The sequence below is a fragment of the Struthio camelus genome, unplaced genomic scaffold, assembly GCF_040807025.1.
Source record: "Struthio camelus isolate bStrCam1 unplaced genomic scaffold, bStrCam1.hap1 HAP1_SCAFFOLD_137, whole genome shotgun sequence".
NCBI classification, from domain to species: domain Eukaryota; kingdom Metazoa; phylum Chordata; class Aves; order Struthioniformes; family Struthionidae; genus Struthio; species Struthio camelus.
This window is the reverse complement of record NW_027182747.1, coordinates 19,335-44,451: the sequence shown is the minus strand read 5'-3', so window position 1 is coordinate 44,451 and position 25,117 is coordinate 19,335. Positions and strand designations below refer to the sequence as shown.

The following is a 25,117-nucleotide window of genomic DNA, read 5'->3' as shown; positions in this document are numbered from 1 at the left end:
AGGGACACGGAGGGACATGGGGGGACACGGAGGGACACGGGGGGACACGGGGGGACACGGGGGGACATGGAGGGACATGGAGGGACATGGGGGGACATGGAGGGACATGGGGGGACATGGGGGGACACGGGGGGACACGGGGGGACATGGGGGACATGGGGGGACATGGACGGACATGGACGGACATGGGGGACATGGGGGGACATGGGGGACACGGGGGGACACGGGGGGACATGGAGGGACATGGGGGACATGGGGGGACATGGGGGACACGGGGGGACATGGAGGGACATGGGGGACATGGGGGGACATGGACGGACATGGGGGGACACGGGGGGACATGGAGGGACACGGAGGGACATGGGGGGACATGGGGGGACATGGAGGGACATGGAGGGACATGGGGGGACATGGGGGGACATGGGGGACATGGAGGGACACGGGGGGACACGGGGGGACATGGGGGGACACGGGGGGACGTGGGGGGACACGGCGGGACCCGGGGGCACCCGGGGCCCCCGCCGGGCCGGTGACGCCCGCCTGCGCAGCCGCTGCTCGAGTGCCACCGGTGCCAGCGGTGCTTCCACCCGGCCTGCCTGGGCCCCTGCTACCCGGCGCCGCGCCGGGGGCTCTGGGTGAGGCCGGGGGCGCCCCGGGGGGGGCGTGGGGGGCACCCCTGGGTGTCAGTGGGGGGGTGTTGGAGTGGGGGGCACCCTTGAGTGTCAGTGGGGAGTATCGGGGTGGGGGGCACCCATGGGTGTCCAGGGGGGGTGTCGGGGTGGGGGGCACCCATGGGTGTCCATGGGGAGTATCGGGGTGGGGAGCACCCATGGGTGTCCATGGGGGTTGTTGGGGTGGGGGGCACCCGTGGGTGTCCATGGGGGGGCTCCTGGCATGGGGGGCACCCATGGGTGTCCATGGGGAGTATCGGGGTGCAGGGCACCCCTGGGTGTCTATGGGGGAGGTGTCAGCGTGGGGGGCACCCAGGGGTGTCTATGGGAGGGTATTGGGGTGGGGGGGTCCCTGGGGGGGTGTCGGCGTACCCGGAGGGGGGGGTGTCAGGGTGAGGGGCACCCACGGGTGCCCGGGGAGGGTGTCAGGGTGCCGGGGGGGTGTCGGGGTGCCTGGGGGGTGTCAGGGTGAGGGGCACCCACAGGTGCCCGGGGGGGGTGTCAGGGTGCCGGGGGGGTGTTGGGGTACCTGGAGGGGGGGGTGTCGGGGCGAGGGGCACCCACGGGTGCCCGGGGGGGGTGGGTGTCGGGGTGCCTGGAGGGGGGGGTGTTGGGGCGAGGGGCACCCACGGGTGCCGCCCCCCCCCCAGCTGTGCTCGGCCTGCGAGCGGTGCCGGCGGTGCGGGGCCCCCCCGGGCCGGGGCTGGGAGGCCGCGGGGGGAGCCGAGCCGGGGCTGTGCCCCCCCTGCGCCCGCCGCCCCCCCCCCGGTGAGTCACCCCGACCCCCGCCCCCGGGGGGGGTGCTATCGCGACGGGGGTGGATATCGCGACGGATGGGCGGTATCGCGACGGGAGGGGGGGATATCGCGACGGATGGGTGATATCGCGACGGGAGGGGGGGTATCGCGACGGATGGGCGGTATCGCGACGGGAGGGGGGGATATCGCGACGGATGGGCGGTATCGCGACGGGAGGGGGGGATATCGCGACGGATGGGCGATAGCACGACGGGAGGGGAGGATATCGCGACGGATGGGCGATAGCGCGATGGGAGGGGCGCTATCGCGGCGGGAGCGGGGGCCTATCGCGACGGGGGGGCAGGGTATCGCGACGGCGCGAGGGCCCGGTGGGAGGCTGGGTGGGACGGGGGGCAGGGCTATCGCGACAGGAGGGGGATATTGCGACGGGAGGGGGGGGCTATCGCGGCAGAGCGAGGCGTCGCAACGGGTGGGCTGTCGCGACGGGGGTGGCCTATTGCGATGGGGGCGGGGCTATCGCGACAGAGGGGTGGGGTATTGTGATGGGGGCGGGGCTATTGCGATGGGAGGAGCCTATCGCGATGGGGGCGGGGCTATTGCAGTAGGGGAGGTGGGCTATCGCGACGGAGAGGTGGGCTATCGTGATGGGGGCGGGGCTATGGCAATGGGAGGGAGGCTATCGCGATGGGGCGGGGCTATCGCGACAGAGAGGTGGGTTATCGCGATGGGGGCGGGGCTATCACAACGGAGAGGTGGGCTATCGTGATGGGGGCGGGGCTATCGCGACGGAGAGGTGGGCTATCGCGACAGGAGGGGGCTATCGCAGTGGGGGCGGGGCTATCGCGGTGGGGGCGGGGCTATCATGACGGAGAGGTGGGCTATCGCGATGGGGGCGGGGCTATCGCGACGGGGGCGGGGCTGTCGCTGACGGGGCCGCGCAGGGGGCGGCTGCCCGCTGTGCGGGGGGGAGGCCGGGGGCCGGGAGCTGCAGTGCGGCCGGTGCCAGCGCCCCCGCGGCCCCTCCGGTGAGCGCCCGCCCGGGGGGGTGCGGGCAGCACCCACGGGTGCCGTGGGGCAGGCGGGGGGGGCCGCGGGGGGGCATGGGGGGTGCTGGGAGCACCCACGGGTGCCGTGGGGCAGCTGTGGGGGGCTATAGGGGGCCATGGGGCGGATATAGGGGGTGCTGGGAGCACCCACGGGTGCCATGGGGCAGGCATGGGGGGTGCACTGGGGTGGGCATGGGTGCGGGGAGCACCCGTGGGTGCTGTGGGGTGTTTGGGAGCACCCGTGGGGGCCACGGGGAAGGCGTGGGGGGCCAGGGGGTGGGCATTGGGGGTGCGGGGAGCACCCATGGGTGCTGTGGGGTGGCTGGGAACACCAGTGGGGGCCATGGGGAAGGTGTGGGGGCCCACAGGGTGGGCATGGGGGGCTGGGAGCACCCATGGGTGCCATGGGGTGGCTGGGAGCACCCATGGGTGCCATGGGGCGGGGTGGGGGGCCATGGGGGAACACAGGGTGGGTATGGGGGGGCTGGGAGCACCCATGGGTGCCATGGAGAAGGCGTGGGGGGCCACGGGGTGGGCATGGGGGGTGCGGGGAGCACCCATGGGTGCCATGGGGCAGGTGTGGGGGGCTGTGGGGGGCCACAGGGTGGGCATGGGGGGCTGGGAGCACCAATGGGTGCCATGGGGCAGGGGTGGGGGGGACATGGCGGGCATAGGGGTGCTGGGAGCACCCATGGGTGCTGTGGGGCAGCCAGGAGCACCCATGGGTGCCCCCCGTGCCCAGGGGAGGGCTGCGAGCTGGCGGCGGGGGAGGCCGAGGCGGGAGGGGGCTGCGCCGGCCCCCCGGACCCCCAGGGGCTGCGGGCGCCCCCCACCCCCTGCCCCGAGGTGAGCGACCCCGCCGCGACGGGCCCAGGCGTCCGGGGGGGGCCCAGGCGTCCGGGAAGGGGCCCAGGTGTCCGGGAGGGGCCCAGGTGTCCGGGGGGGCCCAGGTGTCCGGGGAGGGGCCCAGGTGTCTGGGAGGGACCCAGGCGTCCGGGAAGGGGCCCAGGTGTCCAGGAGGGACCCAGGCGTCCGGGAAGGGGCCCAGGTGTCCGGGAGGGACCCAGGTGTCCGGGGGGGCCCAGGTGTCCGGGAGGGGCCCAGGCGTCTGGGGGGGCCCAGGTGTCCGGGGAGGGGCCCAGGCGTCCGGGGGAGGGGGCCTAGGCGTCCGGGGAGGGGCCCAGGCGTCCGGGGAGGGGGCCCAGGTGTCCGGGAGGGGCCCAGGCGTCCGGGAGGGCCCAGGTGTCCGGGGAGGGGCCCAGGTGTCCGGGGGGAACCCAGGCGTCCGGGAGGGCCCAGGTGTCCGGGAAGGGGCCCAGGTGTCCGGGGGGAACCCAGGTGTCCGGGGGGGCCCAGGTGTCCGGGAGGGGCCCAGGCGTCCGGGGGGAACCCAGGTGTCCGGGGGGGCCCAGGTGTCCGGGAGGGGCCCAGGTGTCCGGGGGGGCCCAGGTGTCTGGGGAGGGGCCCAGGTGTCTGGGGAGGGGCCCAGGCGTCCGGGCACCCACTCCCCCCCCGCAGTGCGGCCCCGGGGGGGCGAAGCAGCACCCAGGTCCCTGCGAACTGGGCGCCGTCGGGACCCTGCTGGAGCAGGAGCCCTGCGGCTCCGTGGTGGGTGCTGGGGGGGGGTCCCATGGGTGCTGGGGGGGGCTGTGGGTGCTGGGGGGGGCTGTGGGTGCTTTGGGGGAAGCTATAGGTGCTGGGGGGGTTACATGGGTGCTGGGCGGGTCCCATGGGTGTTGTGGGGGGCTGTGGGTGCTGGGGGGTGCCATGGGTGCTGGGGGGTCTATGGGTGCTGGGGGGTTCCCGTGGGTCTAGGGGATCCCGTGGGTGCTGGGGGGGTCTACAGGTGCTTTGGGGGTCCCATGGGTGGTGGGGGGAACTATGGGTGCTGGGGGGGCTCAGTGGGTGCTGGGGGGGAGCAGCTATGGGTCTGGGGGGGTCACATAGGTGTTGGGGGGGCTATGGGTCTAGGGGCGTCCCTAGGGTGCTGGGGGGGTCCCATGGGTGCTGAGGGGCCTGTGGGTGCTCAGGGGGTCCCATGGGTGCTGGGGGGGACTCCACGGGTGCTGGGGGGGCGCTCTGGATGCTCAGGGGGTCCCTGGGGTGCTGGGAGGGGGGTCCCATGCGTGCTGGGGGTGGGGATAGGTGGGGGCACCCATAGGTGAGGAGAGGGGGGGGTTGACCAGCACCCATGGGTGCCCTTCATCATCCCCCCCGCCCCCCGCAGCTGATGGTCGGCGCCTTCTCGTGGTTCGACGCCGGCGACCCCAACCGGTGGCGGCCCCCCGGCCCCCCGGCGCCCCCCAAGTGAGTGACACGGGAGAGGGTGGCAGCGGGGTGGGGGGGGGATTTGCCCCCCGGACGCCTGGGTCCCCGAGGGGCGTTTGGGCTCTCGGGAGCTGGGGGGGGGGCGGGGGGGGATATTTACCCGCAAAGTGGGTATTTATCCTCCTTCCCCCGCTCCCCCTGCCCCACCTCGCACCCTTGGGTGCTAACGGTGGTGGTGGGGGGGCACAGCGGGGCGCTGCCCCCCCCGGATCTGCCCCCCCCGGTGCTGCCCCACGCGGTGCTGCCGCCCTCGGCCGACCACACGTACGCCCAGTGGCGCCCCCGCGCCGACCCCCCCGGTGAGCCGCCCCGGACGCCTGGGCCCCTTGTGGGTGGGGGCGCCCGGACGCCTGGGTCCCTTGTGGGTGGGGGTGCCCGGACGCCTGGGCCCCTTGTGGGTGGGGGCGCCCGGACGCCTGGGTCCCTTGTGGGTGGGGGTGCCCGGACGCCTGGGTCCCTTGTGGGTGGGGGGCGCCCGGACGCCTGGGCCCCTTGTGGGTGGGGGTGCCCGGACGCCTGGGCCCCTTGGGGGAAGCGCCCGGATGCCTGGGCCCCTTGTGGGGGCATCCGGACACCTGGGCCCTTTGTGGGTGGGGGCGCCCGGACGCCTGGGCCCTTTGTGGGTGGGGGCGCCCGGACGCCTGGGTCCCTTGTGGGTGGGAGCGCCCGGACGCCTGGGCCCCTTGGGGGAAGCACCCGGACGCCTGGGTCCCTTGGGGCATCCGGACGCCTGGGCCCCTTGTGGGTGGGAGCGCCCGGACGCCTGGGCCCCTTGGGGGAAGCACCCGGACGCCTGGGTCCCTTGGGGTATCCGGACGCCTGGGCCCCTTGTGGGTGGGGGTGCCCGGACGCCTGGGCCCCTTGGGGGAAGCGCCCGGATGCCTGGGCCCCTTGTGGGGGCATCCGGACACCTGGGCCCTTTGTGGGTGGGGGCGCCCGGACGCCTGGGCCCTTTGTGGGTGGGGGCGCCCGGACGCCTGGGTCCCTTGTGGGTGGGAGCGCCCGGACGCCTGGGCCCCTTGGGGGAAGCACCCGGACGCCTGGGTCCCTTGGGGCATCCGGACGCCTGGGCCCCTTGTGGGTGGGAGCGCCCGGACGCCTGGGCCCCTTGGGGGAAGCACCCGGACGCCTGGGTCCCTTGGGGTATCCGGACGCCTGGGCCCCTTGTGGGTGGGGGTGCCCGGACGCCTGGGCCCCTTGGGGGAAGCGCCCGGATGCCTGGGCCCCTTGTGGGGGCATCCGGACACCTGGGCCCTTTGTGGGTGGGGGCGCCCGGACGCCTGGGCCCTTTGTGGGTGGGGGCGCCCGGACGCCTGGGTCCCTTGTGGGTGGGAGCGCCCGGACGCCTGGGCCCCTTGTGGGAAGCACCCGGACCCCTGGGTCCCTTGGGGCATCCGGACGCCTGGGCCCCTTGTGGGTGGGAGCGCCCGGACACCTGGGCCCCTTGTGGGAAGCACCCGGACCCCTGGGCCCCTTGTGGGGGGAACCCGGACACCTGGGCCCCTTGGGGGAAGCACCCGGACGCCTGGGTCCCATCTGGGAAGCGCCCGGACGCCTGGGCCCCTTGTGGGAAGCACCCGGACGCCTGGGCCCCTTGTGGGAAGCGCCCGGACGCCTGGGCCCCTCATTAGGGGTGGAGGAGGGGGGATGTCCTGGGTTGGCCGTGGGCGCGGGTGGCCCCGGGCCGCCTGGGTCCCTGCCGGACGCCTGGGCCCCTTGGCGGCAGCTGCCCCCCCCGCGCAGGCGAGCCGGGGCCGGGGGCGGAGGCGGCGCTGCCCCGGGGGGCCGAGGCCGGCGGCGAGGACACGCGCCAGTGCGCCCTGTGCCTGCAGCGCGGCGACGCCCCCGCCGAGGTGCGCCCGGACGCCTGGGCCCCGCCGGGCGGGGGGGGCGGGGAGGGGGGTGGCGGCCTGGGTCCCTCTTCAAACACGGGGGTTCCTTCCCGGATGCCTGGGCCCCTCCCCGGACGCCTGGGCCCCTCCCGGACACCTGGGCCCCTCCTGGAGTGGGAATGGGGGGGGGTGACGGGTGGGTGCCCGGACGCCTGGGCCCCTCCCGGATGCCTGGGCCCCTCCCGGACACCTGGGTCCCTCCCCGGACACCTGGGCTCCTCCCCGGACACCTGGGTCCCTTCCCCGGACACCTGGGTCCCTCCCCGGACGCCACCTGGGTCCCTCCCCGGACGCCTGGGCCCCTCCCAGACGCCTGGGCCCCTCCAGGACACCTGGGCCCCCCAAATACCTGGGTTCTTTACTGGACACCTGGGTCCTCCCCGGACGCCTGGGCCCCTCCCCGGACACCTGGGCCCCTCCCGGACACCTGGGCCCCTCCCGGACACCTGGGTCCCTTCCTGGACGCCTGGGCCCCTCCCCGGACACCTGGGTCCCCCCGGACACCTGGGTCCTCCCCGGACGCCTGGGCCCCTCCCCGGATGCCTGGGCCCCTCCCAGACACCTGGGCCCCTCCCGGACGCCTGGGTCCCTCCTGGACACCTGGGTCCCTCCCTGGACACCTGGGTCCCTCCGGACGCCTGGGCCCCTCCCCGGACACCTGGGTCCCTCCCCGGACACCTGGGCTCCACTGGACACCTGGGTCCCTCCCGGACGCCTGGGCCCCCCCCCCCGGACACCTGGGTCCCTCCCTGAAGACCTGGGCCCCTCCCTGAAGACCTGGGCCCCTCCCGGACACCTGGGTCCCTCCCCGGACACCTGGGCCCCTTCCAGACACCTGGGGCCCCCCCGGACACCTGGGTCCCCCAAATACCTGGGTTCTTTCCTGGACGCCTGGGCCCCTCCCCGGACACCTGGGCCCCTCCCCGGACGCCTGGGCCCCTCCTGGAGTGGGAATGGCGGGGGGGGGGGTGATGGGTGGGTGCCTGGACGCCTGGGTCCCTCCCGGACACCTGGGTCCCTCCCCGGACACCTGGGCCCCTCCCGGAACGCCTGGGCCCCCTTCCCCGGACGCCTGGCTCCCTCCCGGGGTGGGAAGCGGGGCGGTGGGGTGTGACGGGTGGGTGCCCGGACGCCCGGGTTCCCCCCCCGCCCTTGGCCCGGACGCCTGGGCCCCGCCCCGGACGCCTGGGCCCCTCGCGGCGGCGCAGGAGGCGGGCCGGCTGCTGTACATCGGGCAGAACGAGTGGACGCACGTGAACTGCGCCCTGTGGTCGGCCGAGGTGTTCGAGGAGGCCGACGGCTCCCTCAAGAACGTGCACGCCGCCGTGGCCCGCGGGCGCCAGATGGTCAGCACGCGTGTCCTTGGCGCGTGTCCTCGGCGCGTGGCCCCGGCGCGGGCGGCCGCCCGCCCGGGCGCGCATAGGGGTGCATGGTCGGGGGCGCAAGCGGGCGCCGGGGCGCCGGGGGGGCGCCGCGGCGTGACGCACACGCGTGTGCTTAGCGTGTGCGCCGCTCTGCGGGTGCGGGTGCACGCGGGGGCGCAGATAGGGGGCGCAAGTGGGCGCCGGGGGGGCGCCGCGGCGTGACGCACACGCGTGTGCTTAGCGTGTGCGCCGCTCTGCGGGTGCGGGTGCACGCGGGGGCGCAGATAGGGGGCGCAAGTGGGCGCCGGGGGGGGCGCCGCGGCGTGACGCACACGCGTGTGCTTAGCGTGTGCGCCGCTCTGCGGGTGCAGGTGCACGCGGGGGCGCAGATAGGGGGCGCAAGTGGGCGCCGGGGGGGCGCCGCGGCGTGACGCACACGCGTGTGCTTAGCGTGTGCGCCGCTCTGCGGGGGCGAGTGCACGCGGGGGCGCAGATGGCGGGGCGCAAGTGGGCGCCGGGGGGGCGCCGCGGCGTGACGCACACGCGTGTGCTTAGCGTGTGCGCCGCTCTGCGGGTGCGGGTGCACGCGGGGGCGCAGATAGGGGGCGCAAGTGGGCGCCGGGGGGGCGCCGCGGCGTGACGCACACGCGTGTGCTTAGCGTGTGCGCCGCTCTGCGGGTGCGGGTGCACGCGGGGGCGCAGATAGGGGGCGCAAGTGGGCGCCGGGGGGGCGCCGCGGCGTGACGCACACGCGTGTGCTTAGCGTGTGCGCCGCTCTGCGGGTGCGGGTGCACGCGGGGGCGCAGATGGCGGGGCGCGAGTGGGCGCCGGGGGGGCGCCGCGGCGTGACGCACACGCGTGTGCTTAGCGTGTGCGCCGCTCTGCGGGTGCGGGTGCACGCGGGGGCGCAGATAGGGGGCGCAAGTGGGCGCCGGGGGGGCGCCGCGGCGTGACGCACACGCGTGTGCTTAGCGTGTGCGCCGCTCTGCGGGTGCGGGTGCACGCGGGGGCGCAGATGGCGGGGCGCGAGTGGGCGCCGGGGTGCCGGGCGGGCGCTAGGGGGGCGCCGCGGCGTGACGCACACGCGTGTGCTTAGCGTGTGCGCCGGCCCCCCGCAGCGCTGCGAGCTCTGCCGCCGGCCCGGCGCCACGGTGGGCTGCTGCCTGGCGGCGTGTCTCAGCAACTTCCACTTCATGTGCGCCCGGCGCCGGCGCGCCGCCTTCCAGCGCGACAAGAAGGTCTTCTGCCAGAAGCACACGGCTCTGCTGGACGGCACGGTAGGGCGCCGGCGGGGGGGGGGGGGGGGGCACCCATGGGTGCTGGGGGGGGGGGGCGGCGTGGGGGGCACGGAGATAGGGGTGGTGGAGGGAGGTGGGGAGACGCTGGGGTGGGAACGGGGGGTTTTGGGGGTCCCGGGCGGGTGGTGGGACACCATGGAGGACACCCATGGGTGCAGCACCTATGGGTGTTGGGTGGTGGCATCATGGGGTAGATGGAGATAGGGGTGGTGGAGGGAGGTGGGGAGATGCTGGGGTGGGAACAGGGGGTTTGGGGTTTCAAACGGCTCATTGGGCACCGTGGTGGGCACCCATGGGTGCAGCAGCCATGGGTGTTGGGTGGTGGCATCAGGGGGGTGCATGGAGATGGTGGTGGAGGGAGGTGGGGAGATGCTGGGGTGGGAACGAGGGGGTTTGGGGGTCCCGAAGAGGTCGTTGGACACCGTGGAGGACACCCATGGGTGCAGCAGCCATGGGTGTTGGGTGGTGGCATCAGGGGGGTGCATGGAGATGGTGGTGGAGGGAGGTGGGGAGATGCTGGGGTGGGAACGGGGGGTTTTGGGGGTCCCGGGCGGGTGGTGGGACACCATGGAGGACACCCATGGGTGCAGCAGCCATGGGTGTTGGGTGGTGGCATCATGGGGTAGATGGAGATAGGGGTGGTGGAGGGAGGTGGGGAGATGCTGGGGTGGGAACGGGGGGTTTTGGGGTCCCAAACAGGTGATGGGACGCCGTGGTGGGCACCCATGGGTGCAGCACCTATGGGTGTTGGGTGGTGGCATCATGGGGTAGATGGAGATAGGGGTGGTGGAGGGAGGTGGGGAGATGCTGGGGTGGGAACGGGGGGTTTTGGGGGTCCCGGACGGGTGATGGGACACCGTGGTGGGCACCCATGGGTGCAGCAGCCATGGGTGTTGGGTGGTGGCATCATGGGGTAGATGGAGATAGGGGTGGTGGAGGGAGGTGGGGAGATGCTGGGGTGGGAACGAGGGGGTTTGGGGTCCAAAGAGGTCGTTGGACACCGTGGAGGACACCCATGGGTGCAGCAGCCATGGGTGTTGGGTGGTGGCATCATGGGGTAGATGGAGATAGGGGTGGTGGAGGGAGGTGGGGAGATGCTGGGGTGGGAACGGGGGGTTTTGGGGGTCCCAGACGGGTGGTGGGACACCATGGAGGACACCCATGGGTGCAGCACCCATGGGTGTTGGGTGGTGGCATCATGGGGTGCATGGAGATGGTGGTGGAGGGAGGTGGGGAGATGCTGGGGTGGGAACGGGGGGTTTGGGGTTCCGAACGGGTCATTGGACACCGTGGTGGGCACCCATGGGTGCAGCAGCCATGGGTGTTGGGTGGTGGCATCAGGGGGGTGCATGGAGATGGTGGTGGAGGGAGGTGGGGAGATGCTGGGGTGGGAACAGGGGGTTTGGGGGTCCCGGATGGGTGGTGGGACACCATGGAGGACACCCATGGGTGCAGCAGCCATGGGTGTTGGGTGGTGGCATCATGGGGTAGATGGAGATGGGGTGGTGGAGGGAGGTGGGGAGATGCTGGGGTGGAAATGGGGGGTTTTGGGGGTCCCGAACAGGTGATGGGACGCCGTGGTGGGCACCCATGGGTGCAGCACCTATGGGTGTTGGGTGGTGGCATCACGGGGTGCATGGAGATGGTGGTGGAGGGAGGTGGGGAGATGCTGGGGTGCGAACGGGGGGTTTTGGGGTCCCGAGTGGGCTGCTGGAGGCCGGGGGGCGCCCCCCGCCCCTCTCCGGCGGCGGCGGCAGCACCCATGGGTGCCGGGCGCAGGGGCTGGTGCCCGAGGACGGCTTCGCCGTGCTGCGCCGGGTCTACGTGGACTTTGAGGGCATCAGCTTCAAGCGCAAGTTCCTGGTGGGGCTGGAGCCCGGCGCCGTGCACATGGTCATCGGTGAGCGGCACCCGCGGGTGCTGGGGCCAGTCTGGGAGGTCCTATGGGGTCTGGGAGGTCCTATGGGTGCTGGGGGGTCCTATGGGTGTTGGGGGAGGTCCTAGGGGTTGGGGTCCCTGTGGGTGCTGGTGGGGCTGGAGTACAGTGCCATACACATGGTTGTCGGTGAGTGGCACCCGTGGGTGCTGGGGGGAGTTTGGGAGGTCCTATGGGTGCTAGGAGGTCCTATGGGTGGTGGTGGGGTCTCATGGGTGCTGGGGGGGGTCTTAGGGATCAGGGTACCCGTGGGTGCTGGTGGGGCTGGAGCCCGGTGCCCATATACATGGTCATCGCTGAGCAGCACCCTTGGGTGGTGGAGGGGATCCAGGAGGTCCTATGGGGTCTGGGAGGTCCCATGGGTGGTGGGGGGTCTCATGGGTGCTGGGGGGAGTCTCGGGGTCCTATGGGTGGTGGTGGGGCCTTAGTGGGGTCCTGGGGATGCTGGGGGTGGCCTCATGGGTGCTGGAGGATCCTGGGGGATCCCTTGGGTGCTGAGAGGGTCCCATGGGTGCCTGGGGATCTCAAGGGTGCTGGGAGGTCTCAGGGGTGCTGGTGGGGGGGTCTCAGGGAGTCCCATGGGTGCTGGGGAGATCCTGGGGGTCCTAAGGGGGTCCCATGGGTGCCGGGGGGGGCCCCGGGGTGCCGGGGGGGTCCTGGAGGGTCCCATGGGTGCTGGGGGGGTCCCCAGGGTTTTGGGGGGTCCCATGGGTGCTGGGAGGGTCCCATGGGTGCTGGGGGGGTCCCATGGGTGCCGTGGGGTCCTGGAGGGTCCCATGGGTGCTGGGGGATCCCAGGGGTGCTGGGGGGTGCCATGGGTGCCACAGGGTCCTGGAGGGTCCCATGGGTGCCGGGGGGGGTCCCATGGGTGCCGCGGGGTCCTGGAGGGTCCCATGGGTGCCGGGGGGGTGCTGTGGGTGCCACAGGGTCCTGGAGGGTCCCATGGGTGCCGGGGGGGTGCCGTGGGTGCCACAGGGCCCTGGAGGGTCCCATGGGTGCCGGGGGGGTGCCGTGGGTGCCACAGGGTCCTGGAGGGTCCCATGGGTGCCGGGGGGGTGCCGGGGGTGCCGCGGGGTCCTGGGGGGTCCCATGGGTGCCGGGGGGGTGCCATGGGTGCCGCGGGGTCCTGGGGGGTCCCATGGGTGCCGGGGGGGTGCCATGGGTGCCGCAGGGTCCTGGAGGGTCCCATGGGTGCCGGGGGGGTGCCATGGGTGCCGCGGGGTCCTGGAGAGTCCCATAGGTGCCGGGGGGGTGCCATGGGTGCCGCGGGGTCCTGGAGGGTCCCATGGCGTGCCGGGGGGGTGCCATGGGTGCCGCAGGGTTCTGGGGGGTCCCATGGGTGCCGGGGGGGTGCCATGGGTGCCGCGGGGTCCTGGAGGGTCCCATGGGTGCCGGGGGGGTGCCATGGGTGCCGCGGGGTCCTGGGGGGTCCCATGGGTGCCGGGGGGGTGCCATGGGTGCCGCGGGGTCCTGGGGGGTCCCATGGGTGCCGGGGGGGTGCCATGGGTGCCGCAGGGTTCTGGGGGGTCCCATGGGTGCCGGGGGGGTGCCATGGGTGCCGCGGGGTTCTGGGGGGTCCCATGGGTGCCGGGGGGGTGCCATGGGTGCCGCAGGGTCCTGGAGGGTCCCATGGGTGCCGGGGGGGTGCCATGGGTGCCGCGGGGTCCTGGAGGGTCCCATGGGTGCCGGGGCCGCAGGCTCGACCCGCATCGACAGCCTGGGAGCCCTGACGGAGCTGTCGGCCTGCGACGGGCGCCTCTTCCCCGTCGGCTACCAGTGAGCACTGGGGGCACTGGGGGGCACTGGGAGGGGCACTGGGGGGGACTGGGGGGGCACTGGGGGGACTGGGGGGGGACTGGGAGCACTGGGGGGCACTGGGAGCACTGGGGAGCACTGGGGGGGAACTGGGGGCACTGGGGGGCACTGGGAGGGACTGGGGGACTGGGAACAGTGGAGGGGAACTGGGGGGACTGGGAGGGACTGGGAGCACTGGGAGGGGACTGGGGGGGACTGGGAGCACTGGGGGGCACTGGGGGGGACTGGGGGGGAGTGGGAGCACTGGGAGAGGAGTGGGAGTACTGGGAGGGACTGGGAGTACTGAGAGGGAACTGGGGGGGACTGGGAGGCATTGGGGGGACTGGGAGGGACAGGGAAGGAGTGGGAGCACTGGGAGGGGACTGGGAGGGAGTGAGAGGACAGGAGGGGAACTGGGGGGACTGGGAGCACTGGGAGGGGACTGGGAGGGGACTGGGAGGGAGTGAGAGGACAGGAGGGGAACTGGGGGGACTGGGAGGCACTGGGAGGGGAACTGGGGGGCCTGGGAGGGACTGGGAGCACTGGGGGGGGACTGGGGGGAACTGGGAGGGAGTGAGAGGACGGGAGGGGAACTGGGGGGAGTGGGAGCACTGGGAGGGGACTGGGAGGGACTGGGAGGGAGTGAGAGCACGGGAGGGGAACTGGGGGGACTGGGAGGCACTAGGGGAAGTGGGAAGGCCTGGGAGCGCTGGGAGGGAGTGGGCGCGAGCCGAGGGGGGGGCCGGGGGCACCCGTAGGTGCTGGCGCCTCTACTGGAGCACGCGGGACGCCCGGCGGCGCTGCTGGTACCGCTGCCGCGTGGTGGAGCACCGGCCGCGGCCCGGCGCCGAGGGGGCGCCCAGCCCGGGGGGCCGCGAGCACAACCGCACCATCGCCCACGGGCCCCTCGACGGTAGGGGCGCCCGGACGCCGGGGCCCCCTGGGGCGGGGGGGGGCGCCCGGACGCCTGGGTCCCTCGGGGGAAGTGCCCGGACGCCTGGGTCCCTTTGGGTGGGGGGTGCCCGGACGCCTGGGTCCCTTGTGGGTGGGGGGCGCCCGGACACCCGGGTCCCTTTGGGTGGGGGCGCCCGGACGCCTGGGTCCCTTGTGGGTGGGGGGCGCCCGGACACCCGGGTCCCTTTGGGTGGGGGCGCCCGGACGCCTGGGTCCCTTGTGGGTGGGGGCACCTGGACGCCTGGGTCCCTTTGGGTGGGGGGCGTGCCTGGGTCCCTTTGGGTGGGGAGTGCCCGGACGCCTGGGTCCCTTGTGGGTGGGGGCACCTGGACGCCTGGGTCCCTCGGGGGAAGCGCCCGGACGCCTGGGTCCCTTGTGGGAAGCACCCGGACAGCTGAGCCCCTTGTGGGTGGGGGGCGCCCGGACGCCTGGGCCCCTTGGGGGAAGCGCCCGGACGCCTGGGTCCCTTGTGGGAAGCACCCGGACAGCTGAGCCCCTTGTGGGTGGGGGGCGCCCGGACGCCTGGGCCCCTTGTGGGTGGGGGCGCCCGGACACCTGGGTCCCTTTGGGTGGGGGGCGCGCCTGGGTCCCTTTGGGTGGGGGGGCGCCCGGACGCCTGGGTCCCTTGTGGGTGGGGGCACCTGGACGCCTGGGTCCCTTTGGGTGGGGGGCGTGCCTGGGTCCCTTTGGGTGGGGGGTGCCCGGACGCCTGGGTCCCTTTGGGTGGGGGCGCCTGGACACCTGGGTCCCTTTGGGTGGGGAGTGCCCGGACGCCTGGGTCCCTTATGGGTGGGGGCACCTGGACGCCTGGGTCCCTCGGGGGAAGCGCCCGGACGCCTGGGTCCCTTGTGGGAAGCACCCGGACAGCTGAGCCCCTTGTGGGTGGGGGGCGCCCGGACGCCTGGGCCCCTTGGGGGAAGCGCCCGGACGCCTGGGTCCCTTGTGGGAAGCACCCGGACAGCTGAGCCCCTTGTGGGTGGGGGGCGCCCGGACGCCTGGGCCCCTTGTGGGTGGGGGCGCCCGGACACCTGGGTCCCTTTGGGTGGGGGGCGCGCCTGGGTCCCTTTGGGTGGGGGGGCGCCCGGACGCCTGGGTCCCTTGTGGGTGGGGGCACCTGGACGCCTGGGTCCCTTTGGGTGGGGGGCGTGCCTGGGTCCCTTTGGGTGGGGGGTGCCCGGACGCCTGGGTCCCTTTGGGTGGGGGCGCCTGGACACCTGGGTCCCTTTGGGTGGGGGGCGCGCCTGGGTCCCTTTGGGTGGGGGGCGCCCAGACGCCTGGGTCCCTTGTGGGTGGGGGCGCCCGGACGCCTGGGTCCCTTTGGGTGGGGGGCACCCGGACGCCTGGGTCCCTTGTGGGAAGCGCCCGGACGCCTGGGTCCCTTTGGGTGGGGGGCACCCGGACGCCTGGGTCCCTTGTGGGAAGCGCCCGGACGCCTGGGTCCCTTTGGGTGGGGGGCACCCGGATGCCTGGGTCCCTTGTGGGTGGGGGGTGCCCGGACGGCTGGGTCCCTTGTGGGTGGGGGGCGCACCTGGGTCCCTTTGGGTGGGGGGCGCCCGGACGCCTGGGCCCCTTGTGGGAAGCACCCAGACGCCTGGGCCCCTTGTGGGTGGGGGCGCCCGGATGCCTGGGCCCCTCGGTGGGATGGGGGGGCGGCCGGAGCCACGGGTGCTGTCCCCCACAGGTGCCCCCGGCGCCCCCCCCGGCGCCCCCCCGGCGCCCCCCGAGGCGGCGGCGGCCCCCCCCCGGCGCCCGCCCGCCCCCCGCGGCTCCGGCTACTCCCCCCCCCGGCGACCCCCCCCCGGCGGCGCCTCCCGGCCCCTGCCCGCCCCCGGTGAGCACCCGGCGCGGGGGGGGGCGGCGGGGGACGGGGGACACAGGGGACATGGGACGGGGACATGGGACGTGGGGGGACACAGCATGGGGGCACAAGAGGGGGGGACATGGGACACGGGGGGTCATAGGGACATGGGACATGGGGACACGGGACGTGGGGGGACATGGGACGGGGACATGGGACACGGACACAGGATGTGGAGGGACATGGGACATGGGGGGACACGGGGGGACATGGGACATGGTGACACGGGACATGGGACATGGGACACGGGGGGACATGGGACGTGGGGACATGGGACATGGTGACACGGGACGTGGGACACGGGGGGACATGGGACATGGGACGTGGTGACACGGGACATGGGACACGGGACATAGGGCACGGGGGGACATGGGACATGGGACATGGTGACACGGGACATGGGACATGGAGGAGGACATGGGATATAGGGGTGACAGCATGTGGGGGGATGTGGGACATGGGGACACGGGACATGGACGTGGGACAAGGGGGGACGTGGGGACACGATATAGGACACGGGACAGGAGGGGGGAATAGGGGGACCTGGGAGAAGGTGACGTGGGGCATATGGGGACACGGGATGTGGGGGAGACGGGACATGAGGACATGGGACACGGTGACACGGGATACGGGGGGACGTGGGACACGGGGACGTGGGGGGACACGGGACGTGGCGACCTGGGATATGGGGGGACATGGGGACACGGGACACAGTGACACAGGATACGGAGGGGACGGGGGACACGGGAGGACGTGAGGACAGGGGACACGGTGACACGGGATGGGGGACATGGGACAGAGGGCCGTGGGGTCGTGGTGACACAGGACGCGGGGGGACGTGGGGACGTGGGACACGGGACGTGGTGGGGACACGGGGGGGACACAGGAGGGGCACAGGAGCAGGGACGCGGGAGCAAGGGGTGGGGGGGCTCCTTGGGGACGTGGGGGACCCTTGGGGACATGGCGGACCCCGGGGATGGAGGACGTGGCGAGGGGACCCTGGGGACCCTCGGGGACAGGGGGGACCTGTTGGGGGGGCCTTTGGGGACATGGGGGACCCTTGGGGACAGGGGACCTGTTGGGGGGACCTTTGGGGACGTGGAGGACCCTTGGGGACCATGGGGACACGGGGGGGCCCTTGGGGACATGGGGGGGACCCTTGGGGATATGGGACCCATCACAGGGACCCTTGGGGACATGGGGGACTTTTGGGGACTGGTGACCCATCACGGGGCCCATTGGGGTCATGGGGGGGCCCCTTGGGGACACGGGACCTCCTGGGGGCCCCTTGGGGACAGGGGACATGGGGGACCCCTTGGGGGCATCCTTGGGGACATGGGGGGACCCCTGGGGATATGGGACCCATCACAGGGACCCCTGGGGACATGGAGGACCCTTGGGGACCGTGGGGACGTGGGGGGACCCCTGGGGACATGGGGGACTTTTGGGGACTGGGGAGCCATCACGGGGACCATTGGGGTCACGGGGGGACCCTTGGGGACGTGGGGGACCTTTGGGGACCGAGGACCCATTGTGGGCACCCTTGAGGGCATGGGGGCACCCGTGGGGACACGGGACCTCCTGGGGGCCCCCTTGGGGACAGGAGACATGGGGGACCCATTGTGGGCACCCTTGAGGACATGGGGGCACCCGTGGGGACACGGGACCTCCTGGGGGCCCCCTTGGGAACAGGGGACATGGGGGACCCATTGTGGGCACCCTTGAGGACATGGAGGGGACCCGTGGGGACACGGGACCTCCTGGGGGCCCCCTTGGGGACGGGGGACATGGGGGACCCATTGTGGGCACCCTTGAGGACGTGGGGGGACCCGTGGGGACGGACGAGACCCGTCGAGGGGACCCTCGGGGACACGTGTCCCCCCGCGTCCCCCAGGCAGCGCCACCCCGGTGCCCCACCACATCGTCACGGTGGGCGACCCCGAGTTCCCCCCGCTGCGGCGGGCCCGCCGGCCCCTGTCACCCGCGGGTGGCCCCCGGGGTCACCACCGGCCACCGGGCACCCGGCCACCGCCCCGGCCGCCGTCACCCGCCCTGCCACCGGCGTCACCAGGCGGATCGAGGTCGTCTTCGGAGCCGGCGTCACCCAGGGGGCCTCCATCGCCCGTGGGACCGTCGTCGCCCTTGGGGCCGTCGTCACCTGGGGGAGCGTTGTCACCTGCGGGGCCGCCGTCACCCGTGGGGACACCGTGCGCCGGGGGACCGAGGCCATCTGCGGAGCCACCATCGCCCGCGAGGCCACCATCACCCGTGGGGCGGAGATCATCCGTGGAGCCACCATCGTCCGCGAGGCCACCATCGCCCATGAGACTCAGGTCATCCGTGGAGCCACCATCATCCACGAGGCCACCATCGCCCATGGGGCGGAGATCATCCGTGGAGCCACCATCGCCCGCAAGGCCACCATCGCCCATGAGACTCAGGTCATCTGTGGAGCCACCATCATCCACGAGGCCACCATCACCCATGGGGCGGAGATCATCCGTGGAGCCACCATCGTCCGCGAGGCCACCATCGCCCATGAGACTCAGGTCGTCTGTGGAGCCACCATCATCCACGAGGCCACCATCACCCATGGGGCGGAGATCATCCGTGGAGCCACCATCGTCCGCGAGGCCACCATCGCCCATGAGACTCAGGTCGTCTGTGGAGCCACCGTCATCCACGAGGCCACCATCACCCATGGGGCGGAGATCATCCGTGGAGCCACCATCGTCCGCGAGGCCACCATCGCCCATGAGACTCAGGTCGTCTGTGGAGCCACCATCATCCACGAGGCCACCATCACCCATGGGGCGGAGATCATCCGTGGAGCCACCATCGTCCGCGAGGCCACCATCGCCCATGGGGCGGAGATCATCCGTGGAGCCACCATCGCCCGCAGGGCCACCATCACCCATGAGACTCAGGTCATCTGCGGAGCCACCGTCGCCCATGAGGCCACCATCGCCCATGAGACTCAGGTCATCTCTGGGGCTACCATCGTCCGCGAGGCCACCATCGCCCATGGGACTCAGGTCATCCGCGAGGCCACCATCACCCGTGAAGCCCCCGTCGCCCATGAGACTCAGGTCATCCACGAAGCCACCGCCGCCCACGAGGCCACCTTCACCCCGGGGCCGGCCGTCGCCGAGGGACGCCCCGTCGCCCGCGGAGCCGCTGTCACCCGCGGAGCCCCCGTCCCCTCCGGGCGACCCGGAGCTGACGCTGGACGAGCTGGACGTCACCGAGCTGGCGCTGGCCGCCGGCTTGCTGGGCGCCCCGGGGCCGGCGGGTGACAGCAGCGAGGAGGAGGAAGGGACGCGGGGTGGCACCCGCGGGCGCTACTACCGTTTCGCCCGCACCGTGGTGACGCGGGAGCCACCACCCGCTCCGGGCGCCCTCCGCCTGCCCCACATCGACCAGCTGGACGGGGTGGACGACGGCGGGGACAAGGGGACGCGGGACCACCGGGACGGGCCGCCGGGGCCGGCGCCGCCGGGGCCACCCGGCGCCGAGGACCTGCCCTCCGACATCGTGGACTTTGTGCTCAAGAGCATGGGTGACGGCGTCAAGAGCCCCGCGACCCACGCGTCCGGGCCCGGCCTCAACGGCGCCGGTGGTGGCTCCCCGTGGGACCTCCAGTCGCCCGCCCGCCGCCCCGCGGGGACGCGGCGGGGTCAGGACGGTCACCGTGGCCACGTCCTCGATGGCCACGTCGCCCGTGGAGGTGCCGCCTACGGGGACGCCAGCCGCGGAGAGGCCGCTTTTGACGTCATCGATGGCCACGTCCCTTGCGGAGACGCCACCTACGGAGGTGCCGCCCACGACGATGCCGCTTACGACGTCGTCGGTGGCCCCGTCACCCGCGGAGATGCCGCCTACGGAGATGCCACCCGCGGAGAGGCCGCTCACGATGTCCTCGACGGCCTCGTCGCCCGTGGAGATGCCACCTATGGAGATGCCACCCGTAGTCGTGTCATCGATGGCCGCGTCACCCGCGGAGATGCCACCTACGGAGATGCCACCCGCGGAGAGGCCGCTCACGATGTCCTCGACGGCCTCGTCGCCCGTGGAGATGCCACCTATGGAGATGCCACCCGTAGTCGTGTCATCGATGGCCGCGTCACCCGCGGAGATGCCGCCTACGGAGATGCCACCCGCGGAGAGGCCGCTCACGATGTCCTCGACGGCCTCGTCGCCCGTGGAGATGCCGCCTATGGAGATGCCACCCGTAGTCGTGTCATCGATGGCCGCGTGACCCGCGGAGATGCCACCTACGGAGATGCCACCCGCGGAGAGGCCGCTCACGATGTCCTCGACGGCCTCGTCGCCCGTGGAGATGCCGCCTATGGAGATGCCACCCGTAGTCGTGTCATCGATGGCCGCGTCACCCGCGGAGATGCCACCTACGGAGATGCCACCCGCGGAGAGGCCGCTCACGATGTCCTCGACGGCCTCGTCGCCCGTGGAGATGCCACCTATGGAGATGCCACCCGTAGTCGTGTCATCGATGGCCGCGTCACCCGCGGAGATGCCGCCTACGGAGATGCCACCCGCGGAGAGGCCGCTCACGATGTCCTCGACGGCCTCGTCGCCCGTGGAGATGCCACCTATGGAGATGCCACCCGTAGTCGTGTCATCGATGGCCGCGTCAGCCGCGGAGATGCCACCTACGGAGATGCCACCCGCGGAGAGGCCGCTCACGATGTCCTCGACGGCCTCGTCGCCCGTGGAGATGCCACCTATGGAGATGCCACCCGTAGTCGTGTCATCGATGGCCGCGTCACCCGCGGAGATGCCGCCTACGGAGATGCCACCCGCGGAGATGCCGCTCACGATGTCCTCGACGGCCTCGTCGCCCGTGGAGATGCCACCTATGGAGATGCCACCCGTAGTCGTGTCATCGATGGCCGCGTCAGCCACGGAGATGTTCCCCATGGAGATGCCACCCGTGACCACATCATCGATGGCCACGTCACCCGTGGAGGTGCCACCCATGGGGACGCCACCCACGACCCCGTCACCCACGGAGATGCCTCCTATGGAGATGCCACCCGGGGCCGTATCGGCACGGGCCGTGTCGCCCCTGGAGACGCCGCCCGCAACGGTGACGCCCGCCCGGATGTCCTCTCCGGAGACGCCACCCACGGCCACCCTGCCCACCGCAACGCCGTCCACCGCGACGACGTCGCCCTCCGTGACGGCGCCTTCCTTGGTGGCACCCGCCACGCCGCTCCCGCCTGCGGGGCCACCAGCCGTGGCGGCACCTGCTGCGACGGCACCCGCAGCCGTGCCCGCGCCGTCGATGGCCGTGACGCCCCCGGAGATGCCACCAACGGTGACGCCAGCCCCGGAGATGCCACCTACGGAGATGCCACCCGCGGCCGCGTCGCTGACGGGACGCCCTGGGCGGCCAGGACGGGTTGGGTGCCCCTGCAGGTGCCGGCCGGGGGTCCCAGCACCTTGGGGTTGGCACCCAAGCGCCCCGGGGAGCCGCTGGGTGCCGGAGCCAAGCGAACCCGGCTGGAGGTGACCACCGGTGACGAGGACGGCACCGAGGGGACCCCGGGCGTCACGTAAGGATCCAGCACCCTCGGGGTGCACCCGAGGGTGCTCGCCAGCGCTCGAGAGTTGGGTCCGTGGGAGACCATGGGTGTCCCCACCCACCCCGGGAGCGCTCGTGGGTGACGGGGGTGTCCCCGCAGGCCGGGCCACCTCCGGGTGCCGTCGCCGACGCTCCGGGACGTCCTCGACATCAAGGAGGAGCTGGAGGAGCTCAGCGACACCGACAGCGTCGGGTGAGCACCCGCCCTGGTGGACCCAGCACCCATCCGTGGGCCCCCAGCACCCATCCATGGGCACCAGCACCAACCTTGGGCACCCAGCACCCATTTATGGGCATGGAACACCCGTCCATGGGCACCAGCCCCCATCCATGGACCCCCAGCACCCATGCATGGGCCCCCAGCACCTGTGTATGGGCACCAGCACCCATCTTGGGCCCCCAGCACCCATCTATAGGCATCCAACACCCATCTATGGGCACCAGCACCCATCCGTGGTCTCCCAGCACCCCTCTATGGGCATCCAACACCCATCTATGGACCCCCAGCACCCTTCTATGGGCACCAGCACCCCTCTATGGGCTCCTAGCACCCAGCCATGGCCCCCCAGCACCCATCCATGGGCATCAGCACCCATCCATGGGCCCCCAGCACCCATCCATGGGCATCAGCACCTATCCGTGGTCTCCCAGCACCCATCTGTGGGCATTCAACACCCATCTTGGGCCACCAGCACCCCAACATGGCGCACCCCCAGCGCCCATCCATGGGCCCCAGCACCCATCCATGGGCCCCCAGCACCCATCCATGGACCTCCAGCGCCCATCCATGGGCACCAGCACCCATCTTTCCCCCCCAGCACCCATCCATGGGTACCAGCACCCATCTATGCTCTCCAGCACCCATCCATGAGCATCCTACACCCACCCATGGGCCCCCAGCACCCACCCATGGACCCCCAACACCCATCCATGGGCACCAGCACCCATCCATGGGCCCCCAGCACCCGTCCCCCCACCCCAGTGCCGTCGTCCCCAACCTCGGTCCCTCTGTCCCCACCCAGGTCCGGCCGGGTGCCCTCGCCGGGGCCAGCACCCGAGGGTGACAGCTCCCCCGACAGCCCCCCGGAGCCCCTCTGGCCCCACAGCCCAGGTAGGACGCGGGGACACGGACACGGCCGGGGGGGGGGACACCCAGCACCCGCGGGTGCCACCGACGTGGGGCCGAAACGTGTTATCACGTGTGCAAGCGTGTGCGGGGGCTCAGCGAGCCGAGCAGGGCCGCGAGGCGCGTCGACGCGTGTTATCACGTGTGCAAGCGTGTGCGGGGGCTCAGGGAGCCGAGCAGGGCCGCGAGGCGCGTCGACACGTGTTATCACATGTGCAAGCGTGTGCGGGAGCTCAGCGAGCCGAGCAGGGCCGCGAGGCGCGTCGACACGTGTTATCACGTGTGCAAGCGTGTGCGGGGGCTCAGCGAGCCGAGCAGGGCCGCGAGGCGCGTCGACACGTGTTATCACGTGTGCAAGCGTGTGCGGGGGCTCAGCGAGCCGAGCAGGGCCGCGAGGCGCGTCGACACGTGTTATCACATGTGCAAGCGTGTGCGGGGGCTCAGCGAGCCGAGCAGGGCCGCGAGGCGCGTCGACACGTGTTATCACATGTGCAAGCGTGTGCGGGGGCTCAGCGAGCCGAGCAGGGCCGCGAGGCGCGTCGACACGTGTTATCACATGTGCAAGCGTGTGCGGGGGCTCAGCGAGCCGAGCAGGGCCGCGAGGCGCGTCGACACGTGTTATCACGTGTGCAAGCGTGTGCGGGGGCTCAGCGAGCCGAGCAGGGCCGCGAGGCGCGTCGACACGTGTTATCACGTGTGCAAGCGTGTGCGGGGGCTCAGCGAGCCGAGCAGGGCCGCGAGGCGCGTCGACACGTGTTATCACGTGTGCAAGCGTGTGCGGGGGCTCAGCGAGCCGAGCAGGGCCGCGAGGCGCGTCGACGCGTGTTATCACATGTGCAAGCGTGTGCGGGGGCTCAGCGAGCCGAGCAGGGCCGCGAGGCGCGTCGACGCGTGTTATCACATGTGCAAGCGTGTGCGGGAGCTCAGCGAGCTGAGCAGGGCCGCGAGGCGCGTCGACGCGTGTTATCACGTGTGCAAGCGTGTGCGGGGGCTCAGCGAGCCGAGCAGGGCCGCGAGGCGCGTCGACGCGTGTTATCACGTGTGCAAGCGTGTGCGGGGGCTCAGCGAGCCGAGCAGGGCCGCGAGGCGCGTCGACGCGTGTTATCACATGTGCAAGCGTGTGCGGGGGCTCAGCGAGCCGAGCAGGGCCGCGAGGCGCGTCGACTCGTGTTATCACATGTGCAAGCGTGTGCGGGGGCTCAGCGAGCCGAGCAGGGCCGCGAGGCGCGTCGACACGTGTTATCACATGTGCAAGCGTGTGCGGGGGCTCAGCGAGCCGAGCAGGGCCGCGAGGCGCGTCGACGCGTGTTATCACATGTGCAAGCGTGTGCGGGAGCTCAGCGAGCCGAGCAGGGCCGCGAGGCGCGTCGACGCGTGTTATCACATGTGCAAGCGTGTGCGGGAGCTCAGCGAGCCGAGCAGGGCCGCGAGGCGCGTCGACACGTGTTATCACATGTGCAAGCGTGTGCGGGGGCTCAGCGAGCCGAGCAGGGCCGCGAGGCGCGTCGACGCGTGTTATCACATGTGCAAGCGTGTGCGGGAGCTCAGCGAGCCGAGCAGGGCCGCGAGGCGCGTCGACGCGTGTTATCACATGTGCAAGCGTGTGCGGGAGCTCAGCGAGCCGAGCAGGGCCGCGAGGCGCGTCGACGCGTGTTATCACGTGTGCAAGCGTGTGCGGGGGCTCAGCGAGCCGAGCAGGGCCGCGAGGCGCGTCGACACGTGTTATCACGTGTGCAAGCGTGTGCGGGGGCTCAGCGAGCCGAGCAGGGCCGCGAGGCGCGTCGACACGTGTTATCACATGTGCAAGCGTGTGCGGGGGCTCAGGGAGCCGAGCAGGGCCGCGAGGCGCGTCGACACGTGTTATCACGTGTGCAAGCGTGTGCGGGGGCTCAGCGAGCCGAGCAGGGCCGCGAGGCGCGTCGACGCGTGTTATCACATGTGCAAGCGTGTGCGGGGGCTCAGCGAGCCGAGCAGGGCCGCGAGGCGTGTCGACGCGTGTTATCGCGTGCGCAGGCGTGTGCTCGGCGGACGAGGGGGGCGCCCGCCCCGAGGACAAGGAGAACCGGCGGCCGGCCCGGGCCCGGCCCCACCTGCGCTTCGAGATCAGCAGCGAGGACGGGCTGAGCGTGAGCGCCGACACGCTGGACGGTGAGCCGGGGGGGGGACACGCGTGCGCACACGCGTGACGCCCAGCCGGGGTGGTGGTGGTGGCGGCGGGGGGACGACGCGCGCACGCGTGACGCCGGCCAGCGCGGGCGGTGGGACACGTTGGCGCGTCCGTCCCCCCCCCCCCCCGCGCCCGGCCGGGCGGCCGCCGGCTGAACACGCGTGTCGACACGCGTGTCCAGGGGCCTGGCGCGCCGTGGCGGACAAGGTGCAGGAGGCCCGAGCCAACGCCCGGCTGCGACACCTCTCCTTCGCCGGTGAGCCCGGACGCCGGGGCCCTCGGCGGGTGGCGGCTCGGGGGGGGTGGCGGGTGGTTGCGTG

At 72.8% G+C, this 25,117-nt stretch overlaps 1 protein-coding gene across 1 annotated transcript in view; it reads left to right on the top strand.

The window, feature by feature from the left end:
• Nucleotides 1–25,117, top strand: part of KMT2B (lysine methyltransferase 2B) — a 59,974-nt gene that overhangs the window by 24,310 nt on the left and 10,547 nt on the right. The window contains exons 14-31 of the mRNA XM_068929576.1: nucleotides 549–635; nucleotides 1,322–1,443; nucleotides 2,371–2,454; nucleotides 3,189–3,321; nucleotides 3,994–4,083; nucleotides 4,703–4,782; nucleotides 4,993–5,102; nucleotides 6,547–6,656; nucleotides 7,904–8,041; nucleotides 9,178–9,336; nucleotides 11,137–11,257; nucleotides 12,991–13,069; nucleotides 13,846–14,000; nucleotides 17,794–21,475; nucleotides 21,605–21,697; nucleotides 22,527–22,615; nucleotides 24,644–24,778; nucleotides 24,979–25,053. Coding sequence (XP_068785677.1) covers nucleotides 549–635; nucleotides 1,322–1,443; nucleotides 2,371–2,454; nucleotides 3,189–3,321; nucleotides 3,994–4,083; nucleotides 4,703–4,782; nucleotides 4,993–5,102; nucleotides 6,547–6,656; nucleotides 7,904–8,041; nucleotides 9,178–9,336; nucleotides 11,137–11,257; nucleotides 12,991–13,069; nucleotides 13,846–14,000; nucleotides 17,794–21,475; nucleotides 21,605–21,697; nucleotides 22,527–22,615; nucleotides 24,644–24,778; nucleotides 24,979–25,053 — 5,542 coding nt within the window. The remainder of the gene's footprint in view (nucleotides 1–548; nucleotides 636–1,321; nucleotides 1,444–2,370; nucleotides 2,455–3,188; nucleotides 3,322–3,993; nucleotides 4,084–4,702; nucleotides 4,783–4,992; nucleotides 5,103–6,546; nucleotides 6,657–7,903; nucleotides 8,042–9,177; nucleotides 9,337–11,136; nucleotides 11,258–12,990; nucleotides 13,070–13,845; nucleotides 14,001–17,793; nucleotides 21,476–21,604; nucleotides 21,698–22,526; nucleotides 22,616–24,643; nucleotides 24,779–24,978; nucleotides 25,054–25,117) is intronic.